Source organism: Ranitomeya variabilis, chromosome 5 (assembly GCF_051348905.1).
Source record: "Ranitomeya variabilis isolate aRanVar5 chromosome 5, aRanVar5.hap1, whole genome shotgun sequence".
Classification (NCBI taxonomy): domain Eukaryota; kingdom Metazoa; phylum Chordata; class Amphibia; order Anura; family Dendrobatidae; genus Ranitomeya; species Ranitomeya variabilis.
In genome coordinates this window covers 554040869-554061441 of record NC_135236.1, presented here as the reverse complement: position 1 = coordinate 554061441, position 20573 = coordinate 554040869, and the positions used below count along the sequence as shown (strand labels likewise).

The 20573-nt window shown below is 44.6% G+C and overlaps 1 protein-coding gene across 2 annotated transcripts in view; it reads left to right on the top strand.

Annotated features, from left to right (window-relative positions):
- F12 (coagulation factor XII) overlaps nucleotides 1-20573 on the top strand; it is a 210106-nt gene that overhangs the window by 66900 nt on the left and 122633 nt on the right. For both annotated transcript variants that reach the window (XM_077265917.1, XM_077265918.1), the window contains 4 exons: nucleotides 955-991; nucleotides 1558-1657; nucleotides 6689-6759; nucleotides 14167-14274. In XM_077265917.1, the coding sequence (XP_077122032.1) occupies nucleotides 955-991; nucleotides 1558-1657; nucleotides 6689-6759; nucleotides 14167-14274 (316 nt within the window). The remainder of the gene's footprint in view (nucleotides 1-954; nucleotides 992-1557; nucleotides 1658-6688; nucleotides 6760-14166; nucleotides 14275-20573) is intronic.

The following is a 20573-nucleotide window of genomic DNA, read 5'->3' as shown; positions in this document are numbered from 1 at the left end:
CCTGGCTATAGGGAGGCACAACCAGACTCTGCAGAAATTTAACCCTGCCGTGTCTTACAGAGTTTTGCTTCCCTGCCTATCCCCTGCCAGCAAGGGGTATATTAGGCAGCTCTTCCCTCCACACCTTGCCTGAACTTAGGTTCCTAGTTTCAGTCTCTTTAATGTTCCATCAAGATGTTTGTTCTGTTTCTCTCATTTTGTCTGACTTCTCTGCTCCAGACCTTGGCTTTGTATGTATTTTTCATGTGCTGCCTGTCCTGACCTCGGACTGTCTGACCACCTCTGTCTGTGCTACGTGTTTTGCATCTAATAATTAGATCTACTGCTGCAGGTCCAGGTACTGCTTTGGTGGGGCAAATGGTGGCTACTCTAACAGCTCAAGCCTTTTCTTACTATCAGAGAATATAGTGAAGACCAGATAGCCATTTAGTTACGCCCCTCCAGGGTAAGTCTGGCCATTCGCGCAATGGGTCCACACCAATCACTGTCACAGTCCTCCATACTCATGAGCTCTGCTCTGTATAACTCTGCCCCCACCACTGATTGGTAACTCTCTGCCTATGCACAGTGTATACAGAAAGCTGTCAATCAGTGGTGGAGGGTGGTTATGCAGAGCTCAGCATCCAGATAACAAGCAAATCTGCAGCACATAAAACAGGGATTTTGTCAAAACTACAGCCTGCAGCACGGTAAGTAGCACATTGCTGGAATCAGGGTCTCTGCCCCTTCATTGTGGTGCTCTCAGATGAGGTACCACAAACCTGGTGACCCTTTTTCTTTAAGGCAGAATGGTAGAGGTTTCAGGAGCCCAACCTCTAGAGATTAACTCACCCCTTTTAAACTGTGAAGTTACTTGCTATATATTAATCAATGGTTTTCTAATACTGGAGCAGTAACCTTTTTTATTCCATCACTTAATTATGGTAAATAATATGAAAACAATTTTTGTTTCAGAAACATAAAGAAAGGCAAAAGCAAATATCTGGATTAGGTAACCTTTTTTGTTGTTGTTTAAAAAAAAAAAATCTTTAGTCTGTTTAATTTTAATCCAATGTTTTAAAGCAGTTAATCTTTAGGATAAACTATTAACCCATTACTTGCCAAATTAAAATTTTTACAAGTACGGATTTTTCAGAAAAGGGCATCCCAATATTCAATTAAAAATGACAATGACATGATTTCCTATTTTGAAAACATTCATTTTACAAACACAACACAAAAAATTGGACCTAATTATAAAAATTATAAAATCGTAGTTGCTAGAAGCTAAAGATTAGGTGTCCCAAAAAAAGGACATTGGTAGATAATGGGTTAAAGGGGTCTGTTCACATATATTCTGGAGCACACAATGCCTCTGTCTTCTGACCTATCCTAAGGATACAGTAGGCATCAATAAAAAAATAGTGGACAACCTCTTTAATGCCTTGTGGTAATGTTATACCACCAATTGTAAGACTGGAAAATACCTGTAAATGATTATACTGCTTTTTATGATGATAGACTGTGTATGTGTATTGTTGTCTTGTAAGAATGACAACAATCTTATGTAATCTTTAGTTCTGACAGAGAGTGGTCAGCTGTGCCATTTCCCTTTTCACCACGCCCGCATGCTTCATCACACTTGTATCAAGGAAGGAAAGCATGGACCCAGGCCATGGTAGGGCAATGATCATATTGCAATGTGTTATTTTGACTTTTTGCCTTAATTTTTTTAGATCCTTGCAAAAATATGTTTAGACTTTACTATATTTTGATTTATTGTCAGTAGGGTGAGAAGTAAATCACCTAGGGCCCCCTTAATGAGGAGAACTCAATATATAAATCATGAATGCTCTGCTTTTACAATTTTTGTGCAAGTGGGATGTGGTAGATTATGAGGCTCGATGAGTGGTTCCCTTAATATGAATGAAGAACATTGCCGATCATAGCTTTCCTGCTGTCTTACGCAAAAATTGAAATGGTGACCCTCCCCGCAGTGCAATACAAACCTGCAATGAAAAAAGAAATTCCGTCATAGTGTTTGGGTTTTACTTTTACAGCATTGATTGTATTGTAAAGATGATCTGTGGAAATAATTTTCTAGGACTGTGCCGTAACATCAATCTTTCATAGATTTAAAAAAAAAAATTGTTTGTGATACAATTTTTTGAGATTCATCACATTTTTATTTTTCCATCCATGGAGCTGTGTAACGACTTGTTGTTTTGCGTGGTGAGCTAGTTTTTTTATTTACCGCATATACTCGAGTATAAGCTGACCCGAGTATAAGCCGAGACCCCTAATTTTGCCAAAAAAAATTGGGAAAACTTATTGATGTATAGAGTAGGAAATGCAGCAGCTACTGGTAAATTTAAAAAATAAAAATAGATACCAATAAAAGTAAAATTGATTGAGACATCAGTAGATTAAATGTTTTTGAATATCCATATTGAATCAGGAGCCCCATAAGATGCTCCATACAAAATATGCCCCATATAATGCAGCACAAAGGTTAATAATGGCCCCATAAGATGCTCCATAGAATAATATGCCCCTTTTAATGCTCCATAAAAGTTGATGGCCCCATTAGATGCTCCATAGAATAATATGCCCCATATGCTGCTCCATAAAGGTTGATGGCCCCATTAGATTCTCCATAGAATAATATGCCCCATATGCTGCTCCATAAAAGTTGATGGCCCCATAAGATGCTTCATAGAATAATATGTTCCATATGCTGCTTCATAAAGGTTGATGGTCCCATATGATGCTCCATAGCATAATATGCTCCATATGCTGCTCCATAAAGGTTGATGGCCCCATTAGATGCCCCATAGCATAATATACTCCATATGCTGCTCCATAAAGGTTGATGGCCTCATAAGATGCTCCATAGCATAATATGCCCCATATGTTGCTGCATAAAGGTTGATGGCCCCATAAGATGCTCCATAGCATAATATGCCCCATATGCTACTCCATAAAGGTTGATGGCCCCATAAGATGCTCCATAGCATAATATGCCCATATGCTGCTGCGATTAAAAAAAAATGACATAATCACCTCTCATCGCTGGGCCCCAGGGTCCTGAGCAAGTGGGGACACCGGTGCGCTATGGGGGTCAGGTGCCAGTGTCGATATTCACCTGTCCCCATTCCACCGCTGCTCGCCGCTGTGTCTTCCAGGTCTCTGCAGTGACTGTTCAGTTCAGGCAGAGGGCACTCACTAAACACGTCATCGTGCCCTCTGACCTGAACGTCACAGCCAGAGGATGCGGAAGACACAGAGCGGCGATGGAACGGGGACAGGTGAATATCGCATGACTCACCCTCCCCCGTCCTACTCACCCCATCTTGGCGCAGTCTCTCAGCAAGTCCCTGCTTCTCTGTGTTGGCAGCTTGTTCCTGTGTTCAGCGGTCACATGGTACCGCTCATTAAAGTAAAGTATATGTGCGCCACGCCTATGGGAGTGGAGTCGCGTCCATATTCATTACTTTAATGAGCGGTATGACGTGACCGCTGAACACAGGAAGAGCTGCAGGCACCAGAGACCATCTGAGAAGCAGGGAGGTACAGTGACAGCGTCGGGAGGGTGAGTATGATGTGACAGATGCCACTCCTGCCGCTCCTCCTCCGACCCCTGGGACAATGACTCGAGTATAGGCCGAGAAGGGCACTTTCAGCCTAAAAAAATGGACTGAAAATCTCGGCTTATACTCGAGTATATACGGTATATACATTTGGAGAACATGCAATGTTTTTATCACCTTTATTGTGTTTTCAAGCGTTTGTTTTTTATTCTTTTTAAGGTGCGAGTTAATTAACTTTAATAATTTTCAGACAAGAATTTTACAGATGTGGCAATACCAAATATACTTTTTTAATAACTTTATTTTTATTTAGGTAGAAAGAGAGTGATTCAGTGATTCACATTTTTATATATAGCTCTGACAAAAATTAAGAGACCACTGCAAAATGTTCAGTTTGTCTGATTTTTCTCTTCATACGTATATTTTTGAGTAAAAAGTAAATTTTTCATTTATTCTATAAACTACAGATAACATGCCTCCGAATTTCCAAGCAATACATTTTGTATTTTTTCTAAAAAGGAGAAATGGTCAAAATTACAAGAAAAACCCAGTGCTTTCAGACCTCAAATAATGCAAAGAAAACAAGTTCATAATCATTAAAAACAACAATACTAATGTTTTAACTCAGGAAGAGTTCAGAAATCAATATTTTGTGGAATAACCATCATTTTTAATCACAGCTTTCATGCGTCTTGGCATGCTTTCTACCAGTCTTTCACACTGCTCCTGGTGCAAAAATGTAAGCAGTTTTTCTTTGTTTGATACTTGTGACTATCCATCATCCTCTTGATTACATTCCAGAGGTTTTCAATGGGGTTCATGTGATGCTTCTCTAATTTGTGTAATTAACAGCACCTGTAACTTACCTGTGGCACCTAACAGGTGTTGGCAATAACTAAATCACACTTGCAGCCAGTTGACATGGATTAAAGTTGACTCAACCTCTGTCCTGTGTCCTTGTGTGTACCACATTGAGCATGGAGAAAAGAAAGAAGACCAAAGAACTGTCTGAGGACTTGAGAAACCAAATTGTGAGGAAGCATGAGCAATCTCAAGGCTACAAGTCCATCTCCAAAGACCTGAATGTTCCTGTGTCTACCGTGCGCAGTGTCATCAAGAAGTTTAAAGCCCATGGCACAGTGTGGCTAACCTCCCTAGATGTGGACGGAAAATAAAAATTGACAAGAGATTTCAACACAAGATTGTGCGGATGTTGGATAAAGAACCTCGACTAACATCCAAACAAGTTCAAGCTGCCCTGCAGTCCGAGGGTACAACAGTGTCAACCCTTACTATCCATCGGCATCTGAATGAAAAGGGACTGCATGATAGGAAACCCAGGAAGACCCCACTTCTTACCCCGAGACATAAAAAAGCCATGCTGGAGTTTGCCAAAATATACCTAAAAAAGCCCAAAATGTTTTGGAAGAATGTTCTCTGGTCAGATGAGACAAAAGTAGAGCTTTTTGGGCAAAGGCATCAACATAGAGTTTACAGGAGAAAAAAAGAGGCATTCAAAGAAAAGAACACGGTCCCTACAGTCAAACATGGCGGAGGTTCCCTGATGTTTTGGGGTGGCTTTGCTGCCTCTGGCACTGGACTGCTTGACCGTGTGGATGGCATTATGAAGTCTGAAGACTACCAACAAATTTTGCAGCATAATGTAGGGCCCAGTGTGAGAAAGCTGGGTCTCCCTCGGAGGTCATGGGTCTTCCAGCAGGACAATGACCCAAAACACACTTCAAAAAGCACTAGAAAATGGTTTGAGAGAAAGCACTGGAGACTTCTAAGGGTATGTGTCCACGTTTAGGAAACGCTGCGTTTTTGACGCAGCGTTGAGCAGCATGCATAAAAAACGCAGCGTCCAGTTGTTACAGCATAGTGGAGGGGATTTCATGAAATCCTGTCTCCACTATGCAGTAAAAGACGCATGCGGCACACCCGAGAAAACTCACATGCGGCGCGTCTTTTAAGAACGCAGCATGTCCTTACATAGCAGAAAAAACTTAAGGACAACGCAGGTGACCTGCCAGTGACCTCAGGTGGAGATTTGGTCAGGATTTTACCTGCATAAAATCTTGACCAAATCCTGAAGCAATCCTGAACGTGGACACATACCCTAAGGTGGCCAGCAATGAGTCCAGACCTGAATCCCATAGAACACCTGTGGAGAGATCTAAAAATGGCAGTTTGGAGAAGGCACCTTTCAAATATCAGGGACCTGGAGCAGTTTGCCAAAGAAGAATGGTCTAAAATTCCAGCAGAGCATTGTAAGAAACTCATTGATGGTTACCGGAAGCGGTTGGTCGCAGTTATTTTGGCTAAAGGTTGTGCAACCAAGTATTAGGCTGAGGGTGCCAATACTTTTGTCTGGCCCATTTTTGGAGTTTTGTGTGAACATGGTCCATAGCCTATAGTTCAGCTTCCCAAAATACCAAAATTACAGCAACATGGGCTTTTAAATATAAAGACTTAATATTCTTAAAATAAATACAGGAATAGTAATCCTTAACTTTTCAGACAGCAGACTACTTCAGTAACATAGTCATGTAGCACATCATCTGATAAGATTGCTTCATAAATACAGTACATTATCATTATCAATAACTGTACAGTACCAGAAGCAACATCAGTACATGGATACAGAACCAAAGCCAACATCAGTTCAGAAACACAGCACCAGAACTGTGATCAGTACATAAATAAATCACCAGAATTACTGCCAGTATATGAATATAGCACAAGAGCCATCATCATTAAAAATTTGCAATTCATAAATCGGGCTAAAACATCATTGGCAAACACTGCCACTTACAAAACTATCCAGAAGAATTGTAAAATTTTACAAAGTTTCAATGTTTTGCACAAAAATGAGGTAAAGCAATATACAGTATGTGACTTTTTGATGTCAACAGTCTTAAATGTCATGCTACATGTTTCCTTATGACACCAGAGATTATTTAAAATAAAATTCCCTATAATTTGCATATCTTTAACAATCAGCATCCATGATAAGTAGCCAATTTGCTAATGGCTAGCAGCGAGTTTCTTGCCTTCCATTATGTATCTCTGCCATAACTACTGAATATATGCTGCATTACATATTTTTGTTTTCTTAGGTGTTCACTCACAAGAAATTATGATAAAGACAGGCTTTGGTCCTACTGTGTGGAGGGTCAGAAAGTGGCAGGTAATATTACCATTCTGCTTTTTTTTCCAGATGAACTCTTATGTAATTATTACAACCCACAGTCCCCAAAGTTTCTCTCTTATAACATAATTATATTGCTCTGAAATGGCTCCTGCAAGGTTTATCAAACCAAAAGGATGCTTTATGAAAGCAATTACTGTTTCAATAAACTTGATTAAATAAAGCAAAAAAAACCCGAATGAACTAAAATATAAAAACCTTTTGTAAAGTCAAGGTAATAATGCAGACTTGTTGGCTACATTATCATCCGTGTGATAAAAAAACAATAAAAAGAATTGAATGGGCTTTCAGAAGTATAAAAGAATGCATTGATGTCTCAGAAGTTCTTTTGCTTATCTTTACAAAAGACAGCTGTTTTTTCCCATGCTAAACTTACAGTACATGGAAGGAACTTAAGAATAGAAGCAATGTAAACCGATTTAAATGATCTAGGTCACAGAATAAATACCATCACCACAACACAAGCTGTATAATATTTGACATACATTTAGTATTGCCATGCAGTGTCCAAATAAATATGCTATACCGTATCCAATAATTTTGCTAAAATGTAAAAAAAAATCTTACATTTTCTGTATATTATCTGGTGGCATGATAGTGCTTGGAAAGTTTTCTTCTGTTTTCTTGCTCCATTTTACCACATTTTTTCCAAAGTGCTTTCTGGCATGTTGTCGGAAGAGTAATGCTCTTATGAATTGCCGTTGAGGTTCTAGGCTTTGGCCCAGGGAGCTTTTATTGTGTTTATAATGGAACTATTTCAAAACTGACTGCAATATTACTCCAATCCCAAGTGAAAGGACAAATATTATTGTTTTTCAGAATGAGGACTCTTAGGCTGTGCACACATGTTGTAGCCACAGTGCATTTTTTTGCCACAATCAAGGTAAAACTGCAATGTTCTAGTCATGATTTTTGAACATTATGACAAAAGACGTGGTTGTCACCATTGCAGCAAACACCACACTACCCATATTCCTTGCTCTGTAGCATTGGTCTTTTATTTTAGTTTATTATATGTGCAATATTTTTCCACATAGCGCCTGATACTTTTCATGACACTTGTGACACTAGTGCAGCGCCCCAGAGTCCTGGTCGTTGCAGTACTGTGGCTCCGCCACTATGGGGAGCTATGGTGCGTCCGATGGCACTGAAGGAGTTCATCTGATCAGGTATCACAGACACCAATACATTTCACAGCCGGGCCTCCGGGGGGAGCTAAGGGTGCTATTCATTAGGCCACTCCCCACCATAGTGGGTAAACTGGGGGTCAGGCAGGAAGTTAGATCAGAAGCTGACTGGGTTGGAACCAGGCAACACCTTGTGGCAGAGGGTGTTGTAGGGGAAGATGCAGTAGGGTCTCTGTCAGGGGTGGGATCCTGACAGAGGCTTGGCAACGAGAACGAACGTAACGGGACCGTGCCTGCTCCGGGTAGCGGCGGTGCCCAAGAAAGGATTAGAAGAGAGATAGATTGTGCTGAGTGAGAAACGGGATCACGCAAAGGAGAAATACCAGTAGGAGTCGTGCTGTAAGACCGAAGCAACATCCTACTGAGGCGCACTACCGGTGGCCGGAACGCCGAGGGAGTAGAATAACATTCAGCTTCAAGCAATACTCCAAACAGCGGCAGGACAGTCAGTCTCAGGCAGGCTGTCTAACTCAAATCACCTATGAAGTCTTGGGAGGCAATTGTGGGAGAGGGGCGTCTCTAGGGTCCCGGAAGAACTCCAGGCCTACCCGTCAAACGGGTGCCGTTCCTACCCGAACCTCAGGGAGGGACGGAGGATTAGCAGAACATCATCTAATCGAGTTGTGAGGGAACATCAGAAACAGACACAACAGTTGTGGGGTACTTTCCGTAAGCACAGCAGGGAAGGACTACAACACATAGCGCTAGGGGGAAGGCACAGATTTCCTCCTGTGAAGAGAACTCTGGAAGTGCCATTGGACCGGCCGGACTTGCGCAGCCTGGTGAGCCGTATTCTGGATTGAGGACTCAGAGATCTTCAGTAAAGAGGTAAAGAGACTGCAACCTGGTGTCCTTGTTATTTATCGCGACCTGCACCCCACAACTGCACCGTTACAACACCTCTTATTTCACCGGACGTCCCCCACTGACAGACAGGGCCACGGACCGGGTCTAGCCACCGTGACAACCCCAGGACTGAGACCTAGAGGCCCGGCTCCGGGTACCCCCTAGGCCCTGCGGCGGTGTGGGGGCGCTCCAAATTTGGCGTCACGAACAGGATCTACTTAAGCCTGAAGAATCAGGTCATGTGTGCCTTGGAACTGTGATTTATTGTGCTTGGACTGTACTTTATTGCAAAGACTGTGTGCTGCGCCACTTGCCGCCAAAATCCGCCGCCATTGCAGCGCTGAGGAGAGCGCCGGAAGAGAAGAGGGGCGTGGAGTGGGCGTAGACAAGCTGGAGAGCGCGAAAGACAATGGCCGCCCAGTCTAAGTATTTCTGTGCAGTAAGGACGTGTCCGTCAGCAGCAGAGATCCGCCTCCTTATCCTCAATGGAGGGCGGAGGCAGAGAAAACGAAACCGCCCACGGAGGAGAGAGCGGGAAAGAGACCAGGAAGTGACCCACGTGGAGGACGCCATGGCCAGCAGCTCTGAACCCGATAGCGGGGTTGAAGTGGAAATCTCCCCCGACTTCCCGGATGAGCCCAGCAGCCCGTCCTCCGTGGACAACACCAGATTCCTGAGAGCTGAGATGGAGGACTTATTCAACCAACTTCTCCAATTGAATGTGAGGGTCCAGGCTCCGCGCTCAGTGGTGCCGGCAGAGAGTTCCCGGACGGCGGAGACCTTACCGGAGGACCCAGCAGGACCTGTCGCGGAAAGTGAACTCGCACCGGTTGGTGAGTCCGCCGATCCTGCCCCGCCAGCAGAGGGTGTGTTAGTCGGCCCCGTTGCAGCGCCCCCTTCCCCTGGGACTCATAAGCTCCAACGTCTGTTGCCCTGGGAGGAAGCTACGGGCATGGAACATCGTATGAAGGCCCCGATCACACCAATCACCCTGTCCTGCGAGGCCCGTGCGGAACGCACGGTATATCACTGGGTGAACCCAGGACCCGACCTCATGGGATTCCCCGGGGTGAAGACACGGGAAGGGGAGATGGTGCAGGCCCTGAGCTGGGAGACATACCAGGCCCGGCTGGAACAGCAATGGAAGGAAAAGGACGAGGTGTACCGGGCTGGGATGGAGGCTTGCCATCAGAAGGACCTGGCAGTAAAGGAGCGGGCCCGCAAGGACCCCACCGCTCACCAGGCCCCGCGCAGGCAGGGCAGTGTCACCACCTTTAAGCTCCGAGGAGGCTGGGGCTTTATTAAAGAACCGGGGTTATACGCGGAGGTCTTTGTTAATCGCCGGGACGTTGAGTCGCACCTCAGGGAGGGCCACCCCGATCGAGACCTCTACCCGGGAGACAATGTCATCTACACCAGACATTTCGGGGAGAAGGGGTGGTTCGCCCTGAATGTGCGCAAGAAGAGGTCAATGGAACCCCCGCCCAAGGTGCCGGAAAAACCGCCCCCTGTGGCCAAAGTGTCACCGTGTGATCGGTCTGTGACCACCTTGGTCACCCCCACCTGTATGGTAACGGAACCTGTGACCTGCAGTCTGACCACCACCACCACTGTAGTGGCCAAGGAGGTGCCTCCTCGAGTGACTGATGTTCCTGAGGTGCCAGCGCAGAGAGAAGTGGGGACATAGACCTTTATCACCGCACACGACCTGGTTGTGCAACGGACCCGAACCCATGGGGTGTATCTGGCAGCGGGAGTGGACCTGGAACCTGAACTGCAGGGGTCCACCCGCCAGGTGGCGCCTCGTGGGGGATTCTGAAAAGAGTAAGCATGAATGCTTTAAGAAAATGTGAATAGTTCTCTGTTTAACTGTTTGTTTACTGTTGCTGCTAAACCCGTCCAGGGTTAACTCCTTATGGATCCCTTTGTTGACCCGGGATCCTTGTTGTTTTGTTTATTTTTTCTAAGTTTTTGCACAAGTCTTAAGAACTGCAGTAATCATGGACCGTGCATGATACAAACTTTTCCTTGTAAATAGTTCGCACCTTATTAAAGGCGCTTCCTACTGGTTTTACTTAAAGAAGGACTCTTTGTGAAGATACCACACTGGAACCTTTGCTGAGTAAGGACTGGTAGCTTGAGAAGAAATGCTACCTCATAGAGACTTGGTCCCTTCTTAAAGGGGATGTTCAATTGTTGCACTTGAACGGTGATATTGCTTTAAGACGGGTAGCAATAATGTTTGATGAAAGAAAGTAATGATAATGTGTACATGAGAAAGTTATATGTATCCAACCAGTTAATTGTGAAGAAATGATGATGATGTTTCTCGGAAGAAAAGAAATGATTGATAATGTTGATAGAAAGTGGGGATAGAAGGTAAACCCTGAGTCCTCCATAGTAAGTTGGTTATTGTAAAGAAAGAGTTAATAATGTGTTACAGAGGACAGAAAGTGAACCCGTAGGGGCTAGGTAGAGAGTCCTCCTAGGAGCCATACGTAGATGGCTCAGTGCTTCTAAAACTGAAAGTAATGTTATGATCTGTACTGTGTATAGAAGTTGAAAAGGCAGTAGGCCCTGGCTGAACGGGGCGGTCCTGTAACCGAAGGGAGAGGCAGTAGGTCTGGTGCCGATAGGACAGGCGGTCCTGCAGATTTAAAGAAGGGGAATGAAAAAGTTAACTTACCTTATAATGTGATTATAGGAAGGTCTTTGGTGGATACAGAGTGTATGTCCTTAAAGGCAATGTTAAAGTATTGTTCAGCAATTTTTGCACTTAGTAGAATACCCGGTTGGGTAACAGGAGTTATTTATAGCCTGTAATTTATAATGTTTAATGTTTAACCATGTTTTGTAACGTTCAAGTGTCCTCACCTCCCATAAAGGGAAGCTTGTTCAAGTATACGTATTGTTATTTGCACTCAACAAAAAAAAAAAATTGTATGTCTTTTTGCTAAACTTGTATTGTTGTTTTCTTCCCAGTCCCGGAGTACTGTGTTTAACCGGGGGGGAGTGCAGCGCCCCAGAGTCCTGGTCGTTGCAGTACTGTGGCTCCGCCACTATGGGGAGCTATGGTGCGTCCGATGGCACTGAAGGAGTTCATCTGATCAGGTATCACAGACACCAATACATTTCACAGCCGGGCCTCCGGGGGGAGCTAAGGGTGCTATTCATTAGGCCACTCCCCACCATAGTGGGTAAACTGGGGGTCAGGCAGGAAGTTAGATCAGAAGCTGACTGGGTTGGAACCAGGCAACACCTTGTGGCAGAGGGTGTTGTAGGGGAAGATGCAGTAGGGTCTCTGTCAGGGGTGGGATCCTGACAGAGGCTTGGCAACGAGAACGAACGTAACGGGACCGTGCCTGCTCCGGGTAGCGGCGGTGCCCAAGAAAGGATTAGAAGAGAGATAGATTGTGCTGAGTGAGAAACGGGATCACGCAAAGGAGAAATACCAGTAGGAGTCATGCTGTAAGACCGAAGCAACATCCTACTGAGGTGCACTACCGGTGGCCGGAACGCCGAGGGAGTAGAATAACATTCAGCTTCAAGCAATACTCCAAACAGCGGCAGGACAGTCAGTCTCAGGCGGGCTGTCTAACTCAAATCACCTATGAAGTCTTGGGAGGCAATTGTGGGAGAGGGGCGTCTCTAGGGTCCCGGAAGAACTCCAGGCCTACCCGTCAAACGGGTGCCGTTCCTACCCGAACCTCAGGGAGGGACGGAGGATTAGCAGAACATCATCTAATCGAGTTGTGAGGGAACATCAGAAACAGACACAACAGTTGTGGGGTACTTTCCGTAAGCACAGCAGGGAAGGACTACAACACATAGCGCTAGGGGGAAGGCACAGATTTCCTCCTGTGAAGAGAACTCTGGAAGTGCCATTGGACCGGCCGGACTTGCGCAGCCTGGTGAGCCGTATTCTGGATTGAGGACTCAGAGATCTTCAGTAAAGAGGTAAAGAGACTGCAACCTGGTGTCCTTGTTATTTATCGCGACCTGCACCCCACAACTGCACCGTTACAACACCTCTTATTTCACCGGACGTCCCCCACTGACAGACAGGGCCACGGACCGGGTCTAGCCACCGTGACAACCCCAGGACTGAGACCTAGAGGCCCGGCTCCGGGTACCCCCTAGGCCCTGCGGCGGTGTGGGGGCGCTCCACTAGTCACTACCCACGGACAAACAGTGAGGCATGGTAGTCAGGAGGCAAACTAAGGGGAAAGACAGAGGTATAGTCAGGTGATGGTCCGAGATCAGAATTCCATGAAGGTAGCGGATCAAGACAAAGGGGTTAGGCAAATGGATGGTCAAAGGCAAATTTTAGGTTGGGAAACCGAGTTGGAGATACCAAGAGTACTGAGATAAGAGGATGCTGTTCACATTGCTGTCCTGTTTGTCATTCTGATATAATGCTGAAGATAAATATAGTTCTATCTACCAGTTCTATATGATCTGACATTGGAAATACCAAGGGTACTGAATAAAGAAGAGGCTGCTCACACTCCTGTCCACCATATCTTTTTGATCTAATACTGGAGATACCAGGGGTACTGAGGTAAGAGGAAGCTGCTCACCCTGCTCTCCTGTTTGTTTTTCTGATTTAATGCTGAAGATAACTAGAATGTTTATGTGAGAAGACACTGCTCACATTGCTGTGAACTGTGTCTTTTGGATCTAATACTAGGGATCACGCTGGAAATCACCGGGGTGTTGAGGTAAGAAGAGGCTGCTCATTGCTCTATCTACCATGTCTATGTGATCTAATATTGGAGATACCAAGGGTACTGAGGTACAAAGAGGCTGCTCACACTGCTATGTACCATGTTTATCTGATCTAATACTGGATATACTAAGAGAGTGGAGGTAAGAAAAGGCTGGTCACACTGCTGTCGATCATGTCCTTCTGATATAATGCTAAATATACCAGGGGTGCTGAGGTAAGGAGAGATTTTATGCAGTACGGTTTACCATATTTCTTTGATCTAATATTGAGGTTAACAAGGGTGCTGAGGTAAGAAGAAGATGATCCCACTTTTGTCCTTCTTGCCTTTCTGATTAACAAAACAAGTTATTTCCAGGTCACAGGAGTGGAGCTTCTAAGTACACATGCCCACAGGCTCCTGTTCTAGACAGCAAGTTATCTTTTATATCTGTGTCTATGCATGAGATTTAGAGTTGTGTATAAAAAAAAATGGAGCTCCTACCGCTATAAAGATGTATTAAGTAATTACCTGCTTCGATGATAAAATGGAGGATAGTTACCTACAGTCTTTTAGCAAAGTCATGAATCATTTAAGAACCTGATGCTATTCTTTCTTATATGCCAGTATAAATGTTATTTTTGCAGATCATTGTGAGAATAAACCGTGTGAGCCAAGAGGTGTGTGTGAAAACACCTTAAGGGGTTACAACTGTATATGCAATGAGCCATACACAGGCAAGGATTGCAAGAAAGGTAAGGTGAAAATCTTCCTTAAAATTTGAGACATTAAAATGAACCATCAAAAATACAGGAAATTTCTAATTCTTAGGAAAGCCACTGAAGACATCGTAGGAAGATATTGTCAGTGCTAAGGGTGTGTTCACATAGCATCCTTTGCTGCCATTTTTTTAAAACCAGTGACAAAATGCTAAAAAGAATGGACCTATTCATTTCTATGTAACAATTACTTGCTCTTCATATATTCAGGCTTTTCAGTGTTTTTTAAGAGCTTAGGCTTTCAAAAGATGCCAAGCACGTAAAAGAAGTAATTTACATCTTTCAAGCCATTTCTGTTAGGAAGTACTCAATAGTTTATAATAAAAGTCAGTGGGAAGACTAAAAAACGCCCAATAGATACCCAGAGTTATTTTTTTCAATAGATTTTTATTTATCTTTCCTAAGAGAAAAAAAATAATTAACAACAATAACAAGCTGTGCATGTGGCATATCACTATCGTTAAGTATATCTTCTCTCAATATTTTACTATACTTAAGACATATTATTTATTGTTATGGGAGAGATAGGCAGGGGAAGGGCAAGGAGGACAACAGCAAATTAAGGAGGGGTGATTAGAAGGGTAAATGAATGGGTATATCCAAATCTAGGTAAAAAACAGGAGTAAATGCTGTAAAGTCCATTTTCTAAAAAAAAAATATATATATATATATAAAAATATCTATCTGTTTAAACAGTTAAAAACATACTGTTACCCATTATTAAAGAAAATATATTCATACCAACTTTACATCCGCCAGTAATACACAATATGTTTTCCGTATTTTTCGGATTATAAGATGCTCTAGATTATAAGATGCACCTCAAATTTTGAAGAGAACCATAGGAAAAAAACTTTTTTTAACAAAATAGTGGTGCTTCTTATAGTCCATGCGTCTTATTGCTTACCGGGGGTGGTTGCTGTGGTGAAGTGGGGTCCCAGGGTCGCTGCTGGAGGAGGCAGGAGCGGAGCATTGCTGCAGGTCGCAGGCTGGGATGAGGGGGTTGTGCAGGTGTCCTCTGCTGCGGGCGGCTCCTGTGCAGCGGGGGAACTCCTGTGCTCCTGGGGGACTCCTGTGCTGCGGAGGCCTCCTGTGCTGCTGGAGTGTATCCGGTGATGCTGGCATCTCTGGTGCCGCGGTGGGCCTCTACTGACATTTGTAAAAGGCCAGAGCCCCCCTGCAGTTCGTCCATGCTTTCCTGTGCGGTGGACTTCGGAAAAATGGCTGCCAGGAGGCAGCGCATGCGCAGCTGGAGATCTTGGCACTAAGATCTCGGGAGATGAAATTTCAGTGCTGAGATCTCATCGCTCAAGATCTTGGTCCCGAGATCTCCATTTGCGCATGTGCCGCCTCCGGCAGCCATTTTCCTGCAACCACTGCACAGGAGGAAACCACAGAACTGCCGGGGGGCTCTGGCCTTTAATGAAATGTTAGCAGAACCCCCGCAGTGGCGGACACTCTTGGTAGCGGCGGCGGAAGACACCCCCTCATCCCAGCCTGCAACGATACCGGTAAGCGATATATCCGCATTGTAAGATGCACCCCCATTTCCCCCCCAAATTTTGGGGAAAAAAGTGCATCTTACAAAGCGAAAAATACGGTACTTCTAATTGCGTTTCTAATAATTCTACATTTAATAAAACAAACTCTTGTATTCCAAGACTACATTTATTTTGCAATTTTTAATTCTCTCATTGCAAAGGGGAATCCTTGTCAGCCACACAAGGATTTTTCATACCGATTTTCTTTTTTTTTCTTCCCCTTTTGCCTTTCTCTTTCCTTCTCTCCTGTGATTAGAGAGGACTAGGTGAATGGTGTTGTGAATTCTTTATTTATGGGGCTCAATTTTTTAATATTTTGGAAATCTGCTGTGTCTTATTGCGTGATTAACTTCGTACACATGATGTGTAGCTATTCTTTCTATGATGTCTTCTACTTTTGAAGGATCTTTCCTTTTCCAATGGGATGCAATGACATGATTTGTTACCATTATTATATGTGAGACTATATAGATATTTTCTTTTGGTATATCATTTATCCCTATTGCTATAATTGTGGAGAGAGTCTTATATTATTGTGTGTAATCTGTTGTATCAGTTCCATTTTTTTCCATGTTTCTTTAACCCCTTCACCCCCAAGGGTGGTTTGCATGTTAATGACCGGGCCAATTTTTACAATTCTGACCACTGTCCCTTTATGAGGTTATAACTCTGGAACGCTTCAACGGATCCCAGTGATTCTGACATTGTTTTCTCATGACATATTGTACTTCATGATAGTGGTAAAATTTCTTTGATATTACCTGCGTTTATTTGTGAAAAAAATGGAAATTTGGTGAAAATTTTGAAAATTTCGCAATTTTCCAACTTTTTATTTTTATGCAATTAAATCACAGAGATATGCCACACAAAATACTTAATAAGTAACATTTCCCACATGTCTACTTTACATCAGCACAATTTTGGAACCAACATTTTTTTTTGTTAGGGAGTTATAAGGGTTAAAAGTTGACCAGCAATTTCTCATTTTTACAACACCATTTTTTTTTAGGGACCACATCTCATTTGAAGTCATTTTGAGGGGTCTATATGATAGAAAATACCCAAGTGTGACACCATTCTAAAAACTGCACCCTTCAAGGTGCTCAAACCCACATTCAAGAAGTTTATTAACCCTTCAGGTGTTTCACAGGAATTTTTGGAATGTTTAAATAAAAATGAACATTTAACTTTTTTCACAAAAAATTTATTTCAGCTCCAATTTGTTTTATTTTACCAAGGGTAACAGGAGAAAATGGACCCCAAAAGTTGTTGCACAATTTGTCCTGAGTACGCCGATACCCCATATGTGGGGGTAAACCACTGTTTGGGCGCATGTTATGACCCCAATGGCAGAGGGTCTCAGAAATAAATACCAAGTCTGCAAACACAAAAAACCAGCTCATAGGGCAGTGGTAACTGGGCTGACCGTATATCTAATCCTAGCACCACAAATAGCAGCAGCCGGGGAACGTGCCTACGTTGGTTCTAGACATCTCGCGCCAACCGGAGAACTAACTAACCCTAGAAGGGAAAAGATAGACCTTTCTTGCCTCCAGAGAAAAGACCCCAAAAGTTGGATACAAGCCCCCAACAAATAATAACGGTGAGGTAAGAAGAAAAGACAAACGTAAGAATGAACTAGGTATTTAGCAAAGAGAGGCCCACTGACTAATAGCAGAATATAGTAAGATGACTTATACGGTCAGCAAAACCCTATCAAAAATTTCCACGCTGGATATTCAAGAACCCCCGAACCGTCTAACGGCCCGGGGGGAGAATACCAGCCCCCTAGAGCTTCCAGCAAAATCAGGAATCACATTTAGTACAAGCTGGACAAAAAATAAGAGCAATACAAATAACCAAAAAACAAGGAAGCAGGACTTAGCTTAATTTTGCAAAAACCAGGACCAGCAGACAGGAGCAAACAGAAAGGACTGATTACAACGATGCCAGGCACCAGACTGAGAATTCAGGAAGTTCAAATAGCAACACCCCTGGACTAACGACCCAGGTGGGTGCCAAACTGAGGAAAGACAATCCCAGAGTCATATCACTAGTGACCACAAGAGGGAGCCAAAAAAGTCTAATTCACAACAGTACCCCCCCTTTAAGGAGGGGTCACCGAACCCTCACCAAGACCACCAGGGCGATCAGGATGAGCAGCGTGAAAGGCACGAACTAAATCGGCCGCATGCACATCAGAGGCAACCACCCAGGAATTATTCTCCTGACCATAGCCCTTCCACTTGACCAGATACTGAAGCCTCCGCCTGGAGAGACGAGAATCCAAGATCTTCTCCACCACGTACTCCAACTCGCCCTCAACCAACACCGGAGCAGGAGGCTCAACAGAAGGAACCACAGGTACAACGTACCGCCGCAACAAAGACCTATGGAACACGTTGTGAATGGCAAACGACACCGGAAGATCCAAGCGAAAGGACACAGGATTAAAGGGAACCTGTCACCTCGTTTTTTCGGTATGAGATAAAAATACTGTTAAATAGGGCCTGAGCTGTGCATTACAATAGTGTAGTTTGTGGACCCCGATTCCCCACCTATGCTGCCGAAATACGTTACCAAAGTAGTCGTTTTCGCCTGTCAATCAGGCTGGTCAGGTCGGATGGGCGTGGTGTCTTCCCCCAGATCTTGCGTAGTTTTCCGTTGGTGGCGTAGTGGTGTGCGCATTTCCAAGGTCCCGAATCCTGCGCAGGGGTGTGAAAATAGCAGCGATGTCCGTTATTCCATTGGTGGTCGGTGGGCGCGGCCATCTTGCTTTGGCCGCGCGTGCGCAGAAGCGGCGCTCTGCTGGCCGCGGCTTCAGGAAAATGGCCGCGGGCATCCGCGCGTGCGCAGATGGCTATCGCGGCGGCCATTTTCGTGAAGCCGAGATGCGAACTCTGCTTCACGAAAATTGCCGCTGCGCTAGCCTTCTGCGCACGCGCGGATGCCCGCGGCCATTTTCCTGAAGCCGCGGCCAGCAGAGCGCCGCTTCTGCGCACGCGCGGCCAAAGCAAGATGGCCACGCCCACCGACCACCAATGGAATAATGGACATCGCTGCTATTTTCACACCCCTGTGCAGGATTCGGGACCTTGGACATGCGCACACCACTACGCCACCAACGGAAAACTACGCAAGATCTGGGGGAAGACACCACGCCCATCCGACCTGACCAGCCTGATTGACAGGCGAAAACTACTACTTTGGTAACGTAGTTTGGCAGCATAGGTGGGGAATCGGGGTCCACAAACTACACTATTGTAATGCACAGCTCAGGCCCTATTTAACAGTATTTTTATCTCATACGGAAAAAACGGGGTGACAGGTTCCCTTTAAGGATTTCCAATATCTTGTAAGGACCGATGAAGCGAGGCTTAAATTTAGGAGAGGAGACCTTCATAGGAACAAATCGAGAAGACAGCCATACCAAATCCCCAACACGAAGTCGGGGACCCACACCGCGGCGGCGGTTGGCAAAACGCTGAGCCTTCTCCTGTGACAACTTTAAGTTGTCCACCACATGATTCCAAATCTGCTGCAACCTATCCACCACAGAATCTACCCCAGGACAGTCAGAAGGCTCCACATGTCCCGAGGAAAAACGAGGATGGAAACCAGAGTTGCAGAAAAATGGCGAAACCAAAGTAGCGGAACTAGCCCGATTATTAAGGGCAAACTCACCCAATCATCCTGATCTGCAGAAACAAAACACCTCAAATAAGCCTCCAGAGTCTGATTAGTTCGCTCCGTTTGTCCATTAGTCTGAGGATGAAAGGCAGACGAAAACGACAAATCAATGCCCATCTTAGCACAAAAGGATCGCCAGAACCTGGAAACAAACTGGGATCCTCTGTCAGACACGATATTCTCAGGAATGCCGTGTAAACGAACCACATTCTGAAAGAACAAAGGAACCAGATCGGAAGAGGAAGGCAGCTTAGGCAAAGATACCAAATGGACCATCTTGGAAAAGCGATCACATACCACCCAGATGACAGACATGCCCTGACACCGGAAGATCTGAAATGAAATCCATGGATATGTGTGTCCAAGGCCTCTTCGGGACAGGCAAGGGCAAGAGCAACCCGCTGGCACGAGAACAGCAAGGCTTAGCTCGAGCACAAGTCCCACAGGACTGCACAAATGACCGCACATCCCGTGACAAGGAAGGCCACCAAAAGGACCTAGCCACCAAATCTCTGGTGCCAAAAATTCCCGGATGCCCTGCCAACACCGAGGAATGAACCTCGGAAATGACTCTGCTAGTCCACTTATCAGGAACAAACAGTCTGTCAGGTGGACAAGAGTCAGGTCTACCAGCCTGAAATCTCTGCAACACACGTCGTAAATCCGGAGAAATGGCTGACAAGATTACTCCCTCTTTAAGAATACCAACTGGTTCTGCGACTCCAGGAGAGTCAGGCACAAAGCTCCTTGAAAGAGCATCAGCCTTCACATTCTTTGAACCTGGTAAATACGAGACCACAAAGTCAAAACGGGAGAAAAACAATGACCAACGGGCCTGTCTAGGATTCAGGCATTTAGCAGACTCGAGATACATCAGATTTTTGTGATCAGTCAAGACCACCACACGATGCTTAGCACCCTCGAGCCAATGACGCCACTCCTCAAATGCCCACTTCATGGCCAGCAACTCCCGATTGCCAACATCATAATTCCGCTCAGCAGGCGAAAACTTCCTAGAGAAAAAAGCACATGGTCTCATTACAG